This window comes from Mastigoproctus giganteus, chromosome 3, assembly GCF_048544385.1.
Source record: "Mastigoproctus giganteus isolate SK-2022 chromosome 3, ASM4854438v1, whole genome shotgun sequence".
Lineage (NCBI taxonomy): Eukaryota > Metazoa > Arthropoda > Arachnida > Uropygi > Thelyphonidae > Mastigoproctus > Mastigoproctus giganteus.
Genome location: NC_143577.1, coordinates 56745964 through 56765767, shown reverse-complemented (window position 1 = coordinate 56765767; position 19804 = coordinate 56745964). Strand labels below are relative to the sequence as shown.

The following is a 19804-nucleotide window of genomic DNA, read 5'->3' as shown; positions in this document are numbered from 1 at the left end:
AACATCAGCATTTAAGGAATTGGTAGCGGATATTCGAGAAGTTCAAGCTGTTTGAGCAGGTCGAGGTTTCTCAAACTGGGAAGTGGAATGCAATGTGCTATTATCAGCAAAACTATGGATAGGATTTCCGGTCAATGGAAGAAGGTCATTAATATACAAAAGAAAAAGAGTGAGGGAAAGACCTGAACCTTGGGTGGCACCAGCATTAGTGGAGAAGTTAGAAGACAGAGCCATCTACCATCACCCTCAAAGAGAAAGTCAAAGAGAAAACTGGATAACCAATTACAAAAAACAGTTGGCTAACCATAAGATGGAAGCTTGTTTAAAAGACCTTTGTTCCAAACACGATCGAAAGCCTTTGAGATGTCAAGAGCAACTGCTTGTGTTTCACCGAACCTTACCATTGAATTAGCCCATAAATGGGTAACATAAGCCAGAATATCACCAGTGGATCGACACTGATGGAATCCATACTGGCGATCGTTTATCAGACAGAAGATTTCTAGGTAGTTTAAGAGTTGGCGGTTAATTGATTTCTCCATTACTTTAGAAAGAGTAGAAGTAATTGCAATGGGATAATAATTGCATGGGAGGGATTTGTCACCCTTTTTAGGAACTGGCTGGATATGACCAAATTTCCAAGCAGAAAGAAAAACACCTTTGGAATAAGAAAGTGAAAAAAGGCAGCAAAGAACAGGGGTAAGTTCAAGAGCACGGGTTTTGAGAACAAGTGGAGAAATACCATCGGGATCTGGAGCTTTCTTAGCATCAAGATTCCTGAAAATCCTTCTGACGGAAGACCACAGGATGCATTGAATGGAGCGTGTTGGGAATGGTGGGAGGTGTTTTACCAAGATCATTAATACATGAGTTGGAAGAAAAATGGGATGCTAGAAGGTCAGCTTTATCCTTGGCTGAAGTGACAACAGAACCATCTGGTTTGGACAGAGTTGGGAGCAGAGATAGGCAAAAGTTGCGGCCAATAGCGTTGGCAAGAGACCAGAATGCTCGGCTACCATTAGGGCAAGAAGCAAGTTTTCTACTCTTAGCCTGTTCAAAATCTAGTTTAGTGTACAGTATTTGTGATACGAACTGGAAAAAAAAACTCTTGTGTTCACTTTCAGGAGGTTGTAGCTATGTGAATTGAGCTGTATTTGTAAAAATGGGATTTAGCATGCTAACTTCATCATGAAGCAATGGATAGAATTTAGAGTTAATAATATATATATATATATATATATATATATATATACAGTAGACTCTCGATTTTCTGGGATAGAAGGTAAAAAACAAATCCCGGATAATCGATTTCTCGGTTAATCCAAAAATTCAGATTTGTCAATAATAACATATTGCTACTGTATTATTATTGACAAATCTGAATTCTGCACGATACTTGTTAATGTCTGATCATTTTCATACATCCTTATTAGTTTAATTTTCTAATCCAAATCGATTGCTTTCCTTTTGTTGATAGATTTACTAGTAGCGCTGTCACTTATTCTCTTAGTTGGCACCATAACAGTCAAAATGAAATTTTCTGAAAAAGAACTTCACAGGATTAAGGGGGAAACACACTATTATCACCTCACACAATTCACATTTTACTAAAGCACATTTCTGGGAGGTCACTACCATTAAACAATTTGCACCTTCCTTGTTACTGGCTTTTCTGTTCGTGCATCTAATTATAAACGGGTAAACTCGATCTTATTGCATTTGCAATAAGACTGATAGCTGGAATTGCGTGGGTTTTTATGTTATTATGGTGAAATATGTCCCCTTCACTGACATCTTCAGTCATAAAAAAAAAAAACCATAAATAAATTGTAAGAATCTTCTCTTTCCTATATTTTTTGCTTGTTACTTTGTATCTCACTTGTGCAATTCGTGCATACCGTGATCATCTTTATTGATTGCTTATTTTATTTATTTATTATTTTTGTTTGTTTTAAATTTTCCAATCCTTAAAAAAAAAAAAAAATTGAGCGAAAAAAATTTACGTAAAACCGTAGTTGCCTAAGTCGGGGACTTATTGTATCGAAAAATGTTCAGCAACATACGTAAAAAATATGGCGATAGATAAAAAACAAAAAAAAAAAAAACTTACCACACACTACTTGCGTGTCCAATAGGATGCTTCCCTTATATTTTTTGCGATGTCGATTTTAAGTATATAGCTTTCCTATATTTTTTTACAATGTCGATTTGAAATCTAATAGCTTCCCTTTATTTTTTACGATGTTGCATATGGTTTGGTCACCAACATTATAATGGTTCATTAGAGATTTAACAGATGCACCGTTTTCAAACTTTTGAATAATTTCGAGTTTTTGTTTAACTGAAAATGCAACTCTTTTGCATTTACCCATCATTTTTACGATTTCTAAACAAAATTACTATAAAAAAAATTCTGACATTCCTGACAAATAATGAAACAATGTCCTTTTGCACCACAACAGAACACAACAATCGACACAATGCACTAATACAAACTAAACATTTGGCATTTTCCCTCCCTTTTTTTTTTTTGAGTGGTGAGTATGAAGACAGCGGGGATTGCAAGATAATAGGCACACTAATCTCCCAGTGACGACTTATAATGCCGCTTGTCACTTATTTATGACTCGCAAAATATCTGTTTATACCTATTCTAGTTATTACTTGAATTTTGATTTCTGGTTGATTTTTTTTTTTTTTTTTTTTTTTGAGTCTTGAAGTGTCCCAGTTAATCGAGAGTCTGCTGTGTATATATATATATATATATATCATATATATAATCTATTAGGAGGTATATATATATCACTAACTTGATAGTCATTAATATATAGGCAGGAAATACGGAAAGAACAAAATCTTGAGAATTGCTAAAATTAATTAAGTCAGCTATTGACCATAATACATAGTAAGCAATCAGAGAGGAAATTAGCCCAATTAATTGTAAATACAAATGAATGCCTTAGAAATAACTGAGGATATTCTAAAAGGTTTCTCCAACCAGGGGTGGGGAACCTGCAGCCTTTTGTGTTACCAGTTGCAGCCTTTTGTATATTTCTCTCAAATGTAAAATCTGCCTTTTATTTCATGACATAACACCAAACTAAATATTTTTGAGGTAAATTTTATCTATTCTCTTTTTTATATATATATATATAGTTATTCTCCTTATATAATTTAGTTTAAGGAAATGTGACATGAAAGAATACACAGCTGTTCTAGACTCCTTGATTGAAGAATACAATGAAAGGTTTGATGATTTTGAGAAACATGATCTCACACTGAAACTAGCTTTTAAACCATACCCTATTAATGTCTCCAAAGCACATGACTTATAGATGCAATTAACTGAGCTCTCAGAAGATAATATTCTGAAGTCCCTATTTGACGCGAAGAAGGATCCTTCTCAAATATGGAAAAATGCTGTTGAATACTCACATCTACGTCAATATCATATTTTGGCACAACCTACTGTTGTGAATCAACATTTTCATATATGACACAAATTAAAACAAGCTTAGAGATCTTGGATGATGGATATTCACTTGGAGGACCAAACTCAACTAAGCTCAATGATGTTGGAACTAAAGGTCAGACTACTATCTAGCATTAAGCAGTTGTAAAAAAAGTCATTAAATAGTTTGTTGTCTAAGTTCATCCATTTTTAGTTTTATCATCATACAATAACAGGCTGTAATTAAAATTGTAAATATGCCTACAAAAATATAATTTTTTTGTATATATTAAATCCTCAGATTAGTTAAATAAAATATGGCCTTCCAATGTAAAAAAGGTTCCCCACTCCTGCTCCAAACTGTTCCTTGGAATGTTTATTAATTGGAGGAAAGGCTTCAAGTTAGCAGCATAATAGTTAGGAACTGCAGTTCTCCATTTCTTTTGAATAGTGGAAAAGAGCCCACAGAATAATAATAGGGTTTCATCTGCTTTCAGGAATTGGCAATTTCAATTGGCAAGTATGAACAAATTTCCATGCAGAAGGAAATGTATAAGTGGAATCAGAGTGTAAAAAGCTGACAAAACAGGAGTTGACTCTGGAGCACAGAGTTCAAGAAACAAGTGGATATGTGCCATCAAGACCTGGAAGTTTCATGATATCAGACCATTCAGAATTTAATTTCTGCTGGAAAACTGAAGGAGGCATACTGAATGGGATGGGTTCAGGCAGTTAGGAAGATTTACCAAGTCGACAGTATGTAAAACAGGAAATATGAATGGATAGAAATACAGCCTATTAATAGCTCTGGCAAGACAGTTCAATTATTATTTGGGCAGAAGAAAGTTTCTCTTTAATTTTGTATAGAGTCCTTTGGTCACTCCCCCACCCAAATTCTCTATTCATTCTGTTATTGCAATCACTGCCTTTCTATAGCTCCATGTCAATTTCATGCAAGAATTTGGTGCATGACAGTTCGGGTGTAACACACATACACACTTCCCATTTCACCTATCCATTCCCTCAAATAGGTTGTCCAGTTCTTCCTTCAATTTATTTAAACTATCAACTTCCATAAAAACAGATAGAAGTTTGTTCCAGCAATCAACCATTCAGTGATTACAGGCAAACTTCTGAACAATCAATCAGATCACCTGCGCTGCGTGGTGATCTGATTGAGGTGTATAAGGCCTTGAATGGGTTGATCACGCTGAATTCTCATGGGATCCTTCCCACTTGTTCAGATTACGAACCTAAGGGGACATAAATTCAAATTAAGAAAAGACAGATGTAGAATAGATGTGGAAATTTGCCTTTAGCCAGCAGGTGGTTAATTGCTGGAACAAACTTCCATCTGTCATTGTGGAAGTTGATAGGTTAAATAAATTTAAGTTAAATAAACTGGACAGGCATTTGGAGGGAACGGTGTGATTTTTTTTTTTTTTTGGCTGATGCTGCATAAGCTTGCTTTCTTGCATCACATGCCACTACGTCTATTTTGCAACCATCCTTCCTCAATTTGAATTTATGCCACCTCACACACAGTCTCAGCAAGAGGAAGATTTCCATCAGCATTAAGCTTATTCAACCCATTCAAAGACTTAAACACCTCAATCAGATCACTTCTCAAGCACCTAGTCTCCAAACTGCTATTTGCAATCACTGAAGCATTGTGGTAGGAGCACCACTTTGTTCCAGTCACTAATGTCCTTCTGTGTACTTGTTCCTTCCAGTAGCTCTACATCGTTCCTAAATTGAGGCCTCCAGACCTGTATGTAGTGCTAAAGACATCCTTATCCCTACTAGCTCAGAAAACTTCATATCTGACTGCAAAATTACCCCCATGTCTTGCATTTTCTACTACTCTAAGTACCACACAGTTATGTTACTCTGAGGATCCTGCTGGTTTTTTTTTTTTTTTTTTTTTGTTATTTGGTTTTTAGGAGCATTAGCAACTAAGGCCATATTGCTTTGGAGATATGCGGTGGTCATTCCCTGACCTTTCCACATCCTCCATATTTGGTGGCTCACGGGCTCGACCCCCAGTCTAATCAAGAAGCGTGTGATATGCACTGCTGCTCCTGCCCACCTGGCTACGGAGGAGCCCGAGGATCCTGCAACCCACATGTAGTACTTTTTATTTGCCAATGTTAAACTTTAGTTGCCATTTCTCAGCTAACCTGCCTAACTTTTATAGATCCTGTCACAATAGCTTACCATCATTCCTGTCATTAACAACCCTGCAAACCTCTGTATCATTTGCAAACTTGGGCATAGCCTGATATACCTTCATCAATATAGTTGATAAATATAGAAAACAACAATGGTCTAACAACGAACCTGGGTGGCTACACTAATAATGTTAGTCCATGAAGAGCAGTGTTCATGATTACTACGCTTGTCTTCTCCCACTCAGCCATCCTTTTATCTACAGCAGCAACTTGCCCTTAATGTCACACTGATCCAAATTGTACAGCAATATTTTATATGCAACGGTTTCAAAAGCTTTTCTGAGATCCAAATATATAATATCAAAGTTATTTTCTGCATCCAGTTCCTTTGTAACCACATATTATCCAATCAAACTGATCAGACAAGATTTCCCCTTCAAAAACCCATGCTGCATCTGAAGTATAACTGCAGTCTTGTCTAGGTGATACTGCATTATTTCTTTAACCAGTGACTCAATTATTTTCCCTGGAGCAGAAGTTAAACTAACAGGTCTGTAATTACTCTTGTCACCCTTTGATTCCCATTTGTGAATTTGGGATGCATTTGCACATCTCCAGTCCGTGGGGAGCTCCCCAGAATTCAAGGATGCTCTCATAATAATGGCTAAGGGTTTGCTTACTTCCTTTGCTGCCCCCCCCCATAATATAATTGGATAGATACCAATCATCCCAGGTGCCTTTTCTGATGTTTAACTTCAAAAATTTCTCTGCCACTTTCCTCTCAGTTATTACAAAATTATTTAGCTCCCTGTTAGCGTTTGACAAACTTCTGGCCTCCACTTCCCTAAAGAATTCCTCATGTGTGAAATGTACATACAAAATCTGGAAAGTTAAAATCTCCCATAATACATTCCGATTTACTGGCCCACTATTTCTCTGTACAGTTGTTCATTGCACTCAGTCATTAGGACTATAACACACTCCTACTCTCCTTTTTTTTTTGCTTTCCCAGTTTTGTCACGCTAAACTGATTCAAGATCGCATTTTAAGTTTATTTTTAAGTTTGTTTTCTCTCTAAAAACTATTATGGTTATCAACATTCTATAACATATACAACTGTAAAACTGATATCATGAGATCAAATAAAAAGGTAACAATTAAGTCCATCTATGTAATAGATGTATAATGGCAACTGTTTTCCCCCAAAATTTACTAGTTGCAAGTTCTGCATTATGAATGTGGAAGCAAATGCAGCCCACCAGTGCCAAAAGGCTGCCAACCACTACAGTAGTTAGAATACTTTGAAGCATCAAAAAAAAAAAAAAAAAAAAAAAAAAGAGTCAGAAAATGTTTGAGCATGGAGGAGTTTAATCGAAAATTAACTGAGCATAGAAAATGAGAACAGCATTTCATTTTCTCAAAACGATCTTACTTGCTTTGGAAGTCTGCTCAGCTAACTTTTGTGTGGTTGTGTGTGTGTGTGTGTGTGTGTGTGTGTGTGTGTGTGTGTGTGTGTGTGTGTGTGTGTGTGTGTGTGTTGGGGGAGACCTAAATTCATTAGGAAGGTGTAAACGTAAAACACAAGAATACAATTAGCAAAGCTTTATACATTAGTAGTGGTGCAGTGTCATAAATCCCATGGCAAACAATTTGCTTAGTCTACCCCTTATTAATAATTTACATTACAATTAAGACCCTTCCTTTGATCTCTTGCCTCAACATTACTCAACTGAGGAATCTGTATTCATTTTAATTGTATTGATCCTTTGCAAGTGTATGTTTAAACTATGATGCATGATTACATATAACATTTGAAGTGTAACTTTTCTAATGCTGAACAATTGCGAAAAGGTATACTAATCTGTTTGCAGTTTAATTGTGAAGAAATCAGTAACAATTCATCTCAATATTGTATACAAAGCTGTAAAATTCTCACACCAAAGTAGCATGCTTAACATTGCATGTATAACACTGAATTACATGAGAAGTGATAGAGTTGCAACAGTGAGAATAGACGAGTAAAATGGAGAAGAGTTTCAGCAGAAGCTAGATGTGAAGTTAAAAATAAAAAAAATAAAGTAGATGCCTAAAACTAAGCTGAAAACAGTTGATTTTGTATGAATTGACTACAGAAAACTGTACATATTAATGGCCCCCCCCTCCCCGGAAAGTAGAAGTCATACTTGGTTTCTTAATCTTAGAAACAGTTTAAATCAAAATTGCCTTGTAGACACTAATTAGGAGAATAGTTAACAATCCATTCCTTTCCAAGTGTTCCTGCAATATACATTAAAAAATGTGTTTTTATATTTTTTTTAAAGTTAAAAGGCAACAATTTTAGAAAACACCTTGAAATTGCTGAAGCATGAATGAAAAGTAATGAAGATGTTTTAATGCATACTAGTCATTTCTTTCATTATCACCAAGGAAGTAATATTAAAGGAAATAAAAACAAACAGAAGTTTTATTCTATATTTATTATTTGTTGAGAGAAAAGAAAAAGTTGGGTGAAACTAAATTTACGAACTGATTCTTTAACTAATATGGTAACTTTCATGTATGAAATTGATGCACAAGATTTATATATTGACTTTATCCGAAGTTAATGTTTAACCCGAACCAGCACAATATTCAAGAAAAATTTGGGGAAACCAAGAATACAGTAACTTTATTTTAACATTTTTATACTATTATTTTCAGGCAGGTACCATCTTGATAAGAAATAAGACTGTTCATATATATTTGAGTCATCAGCTCACCAATAGCTCAAACACTGAAATGAGTTTCAATACCAGTTCAGCTATGTACTGAAACTTAAGATTACCTGGTAAGATGTAAAATATATTAAATGAGCTGAAAGAAGAAACACCAACTTTCTGTGACATAGTTATCAAGTTTACTGGAAGGCAGTTGCACTCCTGAAGATCTAAAACATAACTAAGGCCTCAAACTAATGCTAATATAGCAGGACAAAACTAAAAATAGTGCTTAGCATAGCATTAGGTAGGTTGGTTGGTTGGTGTTTCCCAACCAGGGTTCTGTGAGAAATAGTGGAATAAATAAAATAGTATTAAAAGCATTATAGGGCAAAGGCCCCAAGCTATGTGGGAGTTTACCGATGCTCGGGTAAGTGCAATTGCATCATTTTTATATGTAGCAAACTACCAAAACTAGGTAAATGGAATTTTCAATTATATCTAATATTGTGAAGACCTTCACAACAAGTCGCTATGATATTGCACTACCTCGAATAAGTAACAGTTCACCAATGGAGAAGACCACTGCAACACCAGGGTACCCGCCCACCCATTGAAGAGAGACTAAAAATCCTTGAAAGGGTGCAGTCTGGGTGGTGGTTTCCAGCGAGAGTAAGTAACAACAGTCTTCTTCATTGGTGAGGCATTACTTATTCGAGGTAGTGCAACTAATGAGACTCGTGGCAGACAAGAAATGCACAGTATGCATACAAACTATCAGGTGACACAGAAGCTTATGGTAGATATAAGCTAGTCTGTGATCAAGTTACAAAGAACATTATGCAAGTAAAGGCACAGTACAAGAAATTTTTGGCAGAGGATGCAAAGACTTCTTTACTTATGTAAACTCTAAAACAGGCATGGGCAACCTTTCCTAGTTCGGAGGCCAAATTATCATTCTGTCTCCAAGTCAAGGGCCGGACCAAATTATTAAATAAAATAAATTAATATTAAATGAATTAAAACAAGTTGCTACTTCATATTTCATTTATTTATAATATAATGCTTTGTTATAAAGCTCTACATAAATTTTATAATATAATGAACGACATAATTTATTGTGAAGATTGGCCTTGTACTTGAACTATGAGACTATCAATATTGATAGTCTCATAGTTCAAGTACAAGGATAATTGCATAGAATTTGAGGTTTTCATCCGTTATTCTTGTCTGAATTTTTGATTTATTGTATTTCATCCTTGAAAAGGCACATAAATTTGTATATTTTTCTTCCAGCAAATAAAATTTATAAAAATCCATCAAAGCAATGCTGTTAAATTGTGATTTTAGCACTAAATCCGCCTGAAGCTCAATAAGTTCTATCTGTAAGTTTTCTGGCACATCATTTACATTAGCATCCATCGGACGAGCAAATATAGCGAATGTGGAGTCTTTGTTTTGGAAGTCAGCAAACCTTGTATCAAATTGCTCTATTAGTGCCTTCAGTTCTCCATAACAATTATAAGGGATATTTTTATGAGTTGCTAGAGTAGGAAAATGATAACAATTTTTAGCTCTTATCTGACTTTCCAACAATCTTAGTTTATTACAAAAAGCTTTGACATGTCCATGCAGTTCATGAACCAATTGTCCTTGTTTTTGCAATTTGAGATTCAGTTCGTTTAGGTATTCGATGACATCTACAAGAAATGCTAAATCACATACCCACTCATCATCTTTTACTTGGTTAATTGTGTTTCCTTTTATGTCCATAAAATCTGCAATGTCTTGTCTAAGATCATAAAACCATTTTAACATTTTACCTTTACTCAACCACCTCACTTCACAATAATGAGACATCTTCATAATCCGAAAATAGGTCTGCCAAATACTCCTTAAATTGGCGGTGATTAAGTGCACGTAACTTAATAAAGTTAATACTGGCTACTACAACCTCCATAACATTTGTGAATTTAATCGATTTTGCACACAGATTTTGTTGGTGGATAATGCATAGAACTACAGATCCATCAGGAAAATTTCTTAAATTTTCCTGATGGATCTGTAGTTCTATTGCTGTTTCATGAACTATTCCAATAAATCCCTTCTGTGGACCAACCATTGCAGGGGCTCCATCAGTGCATATGCCAGATAGTGAACTCCATTTAAGCCCAAATCTCTCGAACACTGTGTTGACTGTTTCAAATATATCTTCACCTTTTTAACGTTGTTCCTTTTAATGGCTGAAGCACCAATAATTCTTCTGTGATGTTGAAATCCGCATCAACTCCTCGAAGAAATATTGCTAGTTGTGCTGTATTGGAGGCATCGGTGCTGTCATCCAAAGCAATTGAAAATGCTTTCAATCTAGCAATCTTCTCTTTTAAACTTTTTTTGATATCATCAGCGATAATTTCTATCCATCGAACAACAGTACATCTCGACAAACGAATATTCTCGAAGTCTTTTTTCTTTTCAGGACATATTATACTTGCAACATCCAGCAGACATTCTTTGATAAATTCTCCTTCACCAAATGACTTAGAATGCTTAGCAATTTTTTCGCTTACCACAAAGCTGGCTTTGACAATGCTGTGTTCTTTGCTTGTTGAACATTTGCTGCTGGATATCCAAGTTCTTCTTCAACTTCTGTATTTCATCTTTTCATAGTTGTTGATCAATTTTTTGGCGATCTGCATGTCTCGAAGTAAAGTGTCTCTTCAAGTTGTATTCTTTGTTGACAGATACGGATTTCTTGCACAGAAAACATACAGGAAATCCTTTATTCAGAATAAAATAATCCTCCGTCCAGGTTGTCTTGAAATTGACGATTCTCTGCATCTACTTTTCTTTTCTTTTGACATAACCCCTGACATTGTCCCAAATTTATAAGCGATATTCAGAACTGTCAAAAAAACTGTCTTCTACACCGCAGGCACCGAACTGACACGTTGTAACACACTCACACACGCCACTAGTTAAAGTGAGAAAGAGACCTTGGTGGGAGAAAACATGGTGTGTTTTGCACAAGTCATATGACATCACAGGCATCTCCGTAGCCAGGTGGGCAGGAGCAGAAGTGCGTGGCACACACTTCTTGATTAGACGGGGGGTTCAAGCCCATGACCACCAAATACGGAGGATGCAGAAAGGTCAGGTTGTTGTTATTGTTATTTGGTTTTTAGGAGCATTAGCAACTAAGGCCATATTGCTCCGGGATATGCGGTGATCATTCCCTGACCTTTTCCGCATCCTCCGTATTTGGTGGTGACGGGCTCGAACCCCGGTCTAATCAAGAAGCATGTGCTATGCACTTCTGTTCCTTCCCACCTGGCTACGGAGACGCCGGAAAGGTCAGGGAATGACCACCACATATCCTGGAGCAATATGGCCTTAATTGCTAATGCTCCTAAAAACCAAATAACAAACAAACAACAAACACGACATCAGCTTAATGTGAGTTAGTAGAACACATGTTTTCTCCCACCATGAATCAGACAAACTTCACTGAAATAAATTAGGGCCAGATCAAAAAAAGTAGAGGGCCTGATACGGCCCACGGGTTGCCCATATGTGCTCTAGAAGGAAGGGGATGAATCAGGTTGGCCCACTTGATATCGATGGTTCGACTGTTGATGATCCTGCTTAGGTGGCTGAGAAACTGAATAACATTTTGCATCTACATGAGGAGTTATTTAAGGAGGGGAATGCCAAACATTTATCAAACTCTAAGAGGCAAAGGATTTTGTAATAACTGAGAACAAAGTGGAGGAGAAATTGAAGTTACATAAGAAAGGCATTTGGGGTGGATGGGATCTATCCAGTTATGTTAAAGGAGGCAGCAAGCAAAAGAAGTAAGCAAACCCTTATCCATAATTATAAGAGCATCTTTGGATTCAGATGAAGTACCTGCAGACTGGAGATGTGCAAATGTATCCCCTATTCACAAAGACAGTGACACGAGTAATTACAGACCTGTTAGTTTAACTTCAGTTCTGGTAAAAATTATGGAACCACTGGTTAAAGAAGCATTGAAAGATCATTTAAACAAGACTGCAATAATAATTCAAACACAGCATAGATTTGTTAAGGGGAAGTCTTCTTGCCTGACCAATTTGATTGGATACTATGATGTGGTATCAAAAATGCAAAAAATAAGTTTGATATCATATACTGGGATTTCAGGAAAGCTTTTGATACTGTTGCACATGGAATGCTACTATACAAATTGAAGCAGTATAGCATTAAGGGCAAGTTGCTGCTATGGATAAAGGGATGGTTGAGTGGGAGAAGAGAGTGGTAATCAATGGATACTGATCTTCATGGACTAATTTATTAGTAGAGTCTCCCAGGGTTTGGTGTTGGGACCATTGTTGTTTTCTATATCTATAAATGATATTGATGAAGGTATATCACACTTAATGCCCAAGTTTGTAGACAATATGAAGGTTGGCAGGGTTGTTAATGACAGCATGCTACTGCAACAGGATCTAGAAAATTTGGGCAGATGGGCTGAGGTGGCAACTGAAGTTTAACATTGCATTTGTCAAAGTACTGCATACAGGAAGCAGCTACCCCAGAGTAACCTACCAATTGGGTGGCACTACACTCAGGGTAATGGAGAATGAAAAGGACCTGGGAGTACTTGTTTGTTGTTGTTATTTGGTTTTTAGTAGCATTAGCAACTAAGGCCATATTGCTCCGGGATATGCAGTGGTCATTCCCTGACCTTTCCACATCCTCCGTATTTGGCGGGGGGAGTACTTGTGCAGTCAGATATGAAGTTTTCTGAGCAGTGTAGATAGGCTGCCAGAGCATCTCATGGGGGTCTTGTCAATGATATGCAGGAATTTTTCTAGCAGGGAAAAGGAGGTGATTATCCCCTTGAATAAGGCAATGGTCAGGCCACACCTTGAGTACTACAAACAGGTCTGAAGGCCTCACTTTAGGAAGTATATAGAGCTACTGGAATGAGTACAGAGAAGGGCAGTGAGATTGGTTAGGGGAACAAAGGGTTGCTCTTACCAAGAATGATAAGTTCTACAAATTGCGATGCCTGTAGACTAGGCACCAGCAAGGCAATCTGCCTGAGGTGTATAAGGCCTTGAATGATTTGAGCAAGCTCAATGTTGATGGGATTCTTCCTCTTGCTCAGATTGCAAGCCCGAGGAGGTATAAATTCAAGTTGAGGAAAGACAGCTGTAGAAATGTATGCAAATTTGCCTTTAGCCAGCCAGCCAGCAGGTGGTTTCTGGAAAAACTTCAGTCATTGTGGAAGTTGATAGCTTAAATATATTCAAGGGAGGAAGAAATGGACAAAGTTTCGGAGCAAATGGATGGGTGAAATGGGAAGGGTGGTGTTTTTTTTATTTTTTTTTAAGCTGATGCTGTATAAGCTTGCTTTCTTGCATCATATGCCTCTACTAATGCTAACGCTAGTATCATGGCAACTCGTGAAGGTCTTCACAATATGAGATATAATTAAAACGATGGCATTTACTACTTCGGGTAGTTTGCTATGTATAAAAATGATGCGATTGCACTAACCCGTACATCAATAAATAAATTTTTTAAATGCTGTGAAAAATTCCAAATAGCAATACTAGAGTACTCTCTGTGTGCTAACAACTGTGTTTTGTTCAATTAGTATTTAAGGTAATATTTAGTTGTATCATGTCAGTTCATTTCTGTTATTATAGAAAGCAGTGCAGCAAACTTCCTGGAAGCAGTGTCCTATTATATGCAGGTCAAATTCCATCAAGTTCCCAAGATGCATTGCTTAGATACATGGAAATTTAATATGTGCACGGATCCATATTGAAGATAAGCTAGTCAGTAATTGTGTTTAATTTTTGTGAGAAATAAACAAAAAATTACTGAGTAGCCTGTCTGTAATATGGAGCTTTGCACATTAAATCTCCACCTGTCTGAGCAATGCATCATGGGAACTTGGAACTGCATTTTAAACTCTGTCTTCCCTTTTGCCTTTCAGCCAACTGATGAATATTTCGAAATCCTTCATTTAGATTTTTGGAGTTACAATTTTTAGGTTTTACAGTTACATAGTGATTTTATAGGTACAACTGGGGGAATGGGTGGTGCACTTCTTCCTCTGGGCTAAATTACTAATGTGGTAAAATTCTATTTTTAATTTAGTTCTTATTCATGTTTTCATCTTTCCAATGAACTTCAAAAGATAATATACAGATAATGAGGTGAGCACTGATAAAATTAAACTATTGCTATATAATTAACTTCACTAACCAGTTTAATTAAACAGGATTTTCTCTTAACAAAACTATGTTGGATATCCATCACAATTCCATTTCTATCTAAAATAAAATGTCCTTGTATTGCACTCTTTATCACTACTCCCATAGTTTTCTCTGCCAGTGAAGTCAAACTGACTGACTAGTAGTTATCGCTTCACTCTTTGAACAACAATGTATGTATGTACTGGCAATAGTTCACCATAGTCACTTGCCACTTCCCTTAAACCTACTGGGTACATAAACTCCAGGAACCACATTTACCTTTAGGCTCAAGTCTCTAACAAAATTTTTCCTATCATATCAATATTGCTAATTTCATGCTTCACTAGCACAGTTTTTCTGCTATGAAGGAGTCTTATCTGTAAACATCAATGCAAAGTAACTTCACTTCATCCTTATAACTGGGAGTTATCTAAGACTTTCTCCACACCTGTTACACAAAGGTTCAATCCAATTAGTTATATTTTCTTTGTATTCACATACTTTTAAGTACCTGTTATTTGCTCCCTTAATCAGCAATTTCTCATAATGAGCCTTTGCCAGCCTAACATTGTGTAGTACTATCACAAATCAACACAATAGGCTTCAGTACTAATTTTCTCATGACATCTTTTACTGCTCTATTAAACTGGCTAGCTCATTTTTCATCCTTCTCATACTCATCATCATGAACTTGGTCCGGCTTAGGTCTTTTAAGAACTGTTCCGTTGTAGCTCTTGGAGGTGGTCTTGATCTCGCCATCATTGTCTTGGTCAACCAACATCTCTCTTGCCTGTAGGTTTGTAGTTAAAGGCTAATTTTGGGATCCGGTCTAGGTTCATTCTTTCTATGTGGCTGATCCATTTTTTCTGATACTGTTTTATGTCATTTACTATGTTATCTACTTTTAATTTCTTACAATATATCTAAATTTGTTTGGTCGTCTAGTCTTGTAAAGCCTAATAATGGTCTTAAAAATCTCATTTGTGCTGCTTATAGTTTGTGTGCATCTTTCTTAATTATGACCCAAATCTCCAGCTGTAGAAGAGGGCTGGTTTTGAAGCGATGTTGTGCAGTCGTAATTTTGTTTCAGTTGTCATTTGTTTTCCCGAAGTGGTGTTTAATCGTTCCATTCATTTTATTATATATTTTTTCCCCCTTCTCATACTATATTTTTTAATTAATGGTATATATGCCTTCTTTGACTGATCTCTCACTCAGTGTCAAACTGCTTTTCTGAAATTAAAGCTCTCTCCCCCTCCCCCCAGATACTGTCAGCCAATGATCATGTTGAGAATATTCGGCACGACGACCAGGTCAGTGGAGGAGTCAGGGAGCAGGACACCTAGTCTCCTGCTCCCTGACCACATGGAGGCATGCCAGGGACTGCTTCTAGCTGAGACTCTTACTGGGGCTATCAGGCAAGTCTGGGAGCCCCAAGGTATGGAAGGAAAGGAAAAGGAATTAAGAGAGAGATATGGGAGTAGTAAGGAAAGTAGACAGAAAGCAAGAAGATGAAAGAAGGCAACCCCTGAAACAGAAGAATAAGACTTGGTTAGGGTTTGTTATTTGGTTTTTAGGAGCATTAGCAACTAAGGCCATATTGCTCTGGGGATATGTGGTAGTCATTCCCAGACCTTTCTGCATCCTCCGTATTTGGTGGTCACGGGCTCGAACCCCGGTCTAATCAAGAAGCGTATGCTACGCACTGCTACTCCTGCCCACCTGGCTATGGAGGCACCTCTTGGTTAGAGTAAAGTAAAGTAAAGAAGAATACTAGTGGACAGAAAACTATCTATCCTGACTGTACATAGGGTAACTGATCCTAAGAGTATCCCAGTCAACTTAACTGAATACAACCCAATAAAACAACAAAAGCCCAGACTATAGCTGGGACAAGATCATTCTGATCTAAAGAATAATTTTAGATTTACGAATTAAATAGACAGAATAAACATATAAAGCCAAATGTGTAACTAGTACATCGGCATAATAACAATAATTAACTCTCAAAACAAAACTTTCATAATTGTTAACAACTCCAGTGCACTGCATCAATACACACTAATCTCGATGTAACAATTACTATATAACACAACTTCCATAAATTTACATCACCGATCCATAGACAACAGTCTATAAATGATGGAACAAAACATTTAAAGCCAACAATTCCCACATCAAGGCTACAAAGCATTTAGGCCACAAACCATTAATTCCAAGTTTCGTCCAAACACCAGAAACAAAACAATAATATACATGCATACTTCTACATTTACATTCCAAAAGAGTGTTGTCTAATCATCTACTCAGCCTGAACTCACTACATTAATAACCTAATCTCAATAATATCCATAGAGCACTAAACATAGCTAAATAGTTAACTTCTTTAACACTCAAGAATAACTACCTTTTATCTTGTCATTAATCATATACAACCTGCCTGAGAGCCTTAAACAACATAAGCTATGTTATCATTACAGTTGCATGCTGAACACACTAGTACTTACTATTTAAACATTCAAGGCATTTAACTTGTTATTGGGTTTGCATAAACCTCGTTTCAGCTCCATCATAGTCAACTTCCTCTTTCCAAGACAGTTTGTCGGTAAAAGTTCAAGTTTGGATTCACAAGGTCTGGGCCACAAGTTTAAATTTATCTTTCTTTCGGTTACCAATGGAATTGGGTTTGTTAAACTCTATCCTCAGGTAATCAATAAAACTCATCCAGACAAGTACTTGAATCCAACCAAGAAACTACTAAAAACGTCTTAACATTATAACAGCCCTTCTGTCACATAATAACATTATCTACTTCATTAAAAAAAAAAAAAAAAAAAATATCAAACTTGATAAAAGTTTATCAGCTCAACAACTGTTTCTTCAGTGATTGAACTTCATATAGTAATGCACAAAGTTGTAATTTAAGATTGGTACACTTCTTACATTGGGAATAAAGAAAAGAATGATCAAGCTAAGCTAGGATTACCTGCTAAACTCCCTTGAAATGTATGCTACAGGCTATAACAAGTGACAAACTCAAGACTCACATGTGAATCCTCTATGGCTACTCTTGTCTGAGACAATATCCTTAGAAGTATTCAAAATGGATCTTATAACAACCGTTATTAAGACACTGGGGTTAACCGTTATTAACCCCAGCATGTACTGACTTGCATATGACATACTGAACAAAAGTTATTTCCGGGAAGGGGGGGGGATTATGAGTAAAAAACACAAGAAGTTCTTTAAGATCACATTTATCATTGCATCATCTATCTTCCTTGCTACAGTACAGGTATAATTCCACATTAGGATTGTTTTAAGAGGCAACCTTCATAGTTTGATTTATCATATGAAAGCACCTGAAAAGACTTTAGGTCTTTTTCTGGTGCAGATTCTTCACCTGAATTACTTTTATTCATTTTGTTAATAGTAAAAAGGAACATTAACACATCTGAAGATATTTTCAGCATTTTTAAATAACTGAAAGCACAATTGAGGTTGCTGCAGGGAAGTTTATAAGCACTTTGAGAAAATCTCAATAAATACACAAAGCATAACTGATTTAGCAGCACGACGAGACATGAGCTATTACAGACCATGGTGTGTAAGACAGCCAAGTGGTGATGAATTAACAAACAAAAGGATGATGAGCAGCAAGGACTTAACTGAATTACAACAATAATAATAATAATAATATTACAATAAATATTAAGCAGATAAGATCTATCAACTGAACTTAAAAGATCCTGAAAGGAATGCAACTCAGCATTATATATATATATATATATATATATATATGAAATATGCATAATATAGATGAAACCACTAAGAATAGGGTAGTGGTTTCATCTTCAAAAAACCAACACTATGAAGTCTATGACAAAAGTGAAGCACAAAGACTGAAACACAGTCCATCCATGATCCACCACAGTACAAGCATGCCATTTCTCAAATGTGATTTCCAGATTCAGAAGCATGTTTAATAATTCAAGAACTAAGTAAAAAAAAAGAGTTATGGTAAAGTTTTTACAGATCAGTTTGGCAAGCTATCAAAGCAACATGTGCAGTTTTACAAAAATGGTGGTGGAGGACAGAAGCAACTTACCTGTCCTCTGATATATATTTTTTTGTGCTACTCCATCAGAACTTTTTTCCATCTAGTTTAAAAATTAATCCTTTGTCCTTTAATTGATCCTTTGTTGCAGGTAAAGTAACATTTTCCTGCGATATAGAAGTTATGGGATAGTGTGATGTCCGATTGAAAGAAAACTGATTTCTTCACCTTTAAAAATCTGCTACACATTCAAGTACATTTTAACTTTAAAATATTACACTTACCTGTTCTGTAGGATTCCATTTTGAGTAAAGGAGGGGTTTCCACTGTTCCTTTTCCTTTTTTAAGGCTTGATCCAATATCTTCATCACTCTCACTCCAAACATTTTGGAATTCATCGGGTAAATATAAGGCAGTAATTCCTAATATCCTATATACCTCCTTACCTCCCACCTATGCAAAATATATCAACTATCAGAAGAAATTCCCAACTTAAATTTTATAGGGGCTGACTACCCTAGTTGAAAAATTAAAGAGGAATAAACTTTGGCTAACCTAGAGTATTTGTAGTTGTCTCTGACTAAAACGAAAACCACAGACCAAGAAAACTACAATAAATGTCCTTATAAAAAGTTTAAATATGTGCAGTTATACCTTAGCTACATTGAACAATACTAACTGAATTTTTCACATTAACAGCTAATGTCTAAGGTAGATAGAGCAACTAAATAGAGTTAAGCCGTTCAAGAGCAGCACCACAATTTTTCAAGTCTGCCGTATCATTTGGCATGTTCTAAGGGCATTTAATGTGTTTGCAAGTTGGTCAGTAAGATTTAAAAAAACAAACAAACAAAAAAAAAAAAAAACAACTCTATAATATCACCAATTTACTGATTGTAATCCAGGCTCACTACTTGAAATGCAAGTCAGTAATTTCCTACTGTCATTGATGGGATCAGAACCAGAACCTTCTGGATAGATAAGTAAAGTCACTAAACAACAGCAGCCTCAGTGGCTAAAGGAAGTAAATATGCAAACTGATATAAGAAGAAGCTTTTTCTTTTCTTATAATCTTTACAAAAAAAAAATTTTTTAGCTTAAAGTTAAATTTATTTTAAAAAAATAACATCCATACTCCTCACAGAGTATATATCATTTCTAAATTTAGATGTTTT

General features: G+C 36.0%; 1 protein-coding gene across 2 annotated transcripts in view; it reads right to left on the bottom strand.

Annotated features, from left to right (window-relative positions):
• LOC150088028 (cyclin-I-like) overlaps positions 1 to 19804 on the bottom strand; it is a 62194-nt gene that overhangs the window by 30317 nt on the left and 12073 nt on the right. The window contains exon 2 of one of the 2 annotated variants that reach the window (XM_090369297.1): positions 18914 to 19082. The exons of the other annotated variant lie outside the window; for it this stretch is intronic. Within the exon in view, the coding sequence (XP_090225423.1) occupies positions 18914 to 19027 (114 nt within the window). The 5' untranslated portion in view covers positions 19028 to 19082. The remainder of the gene's footprint in view (positions 1 to 18913; positions 19083 to 19804) is intronic. 2 annotated transcript variants of the gene reach the window in all.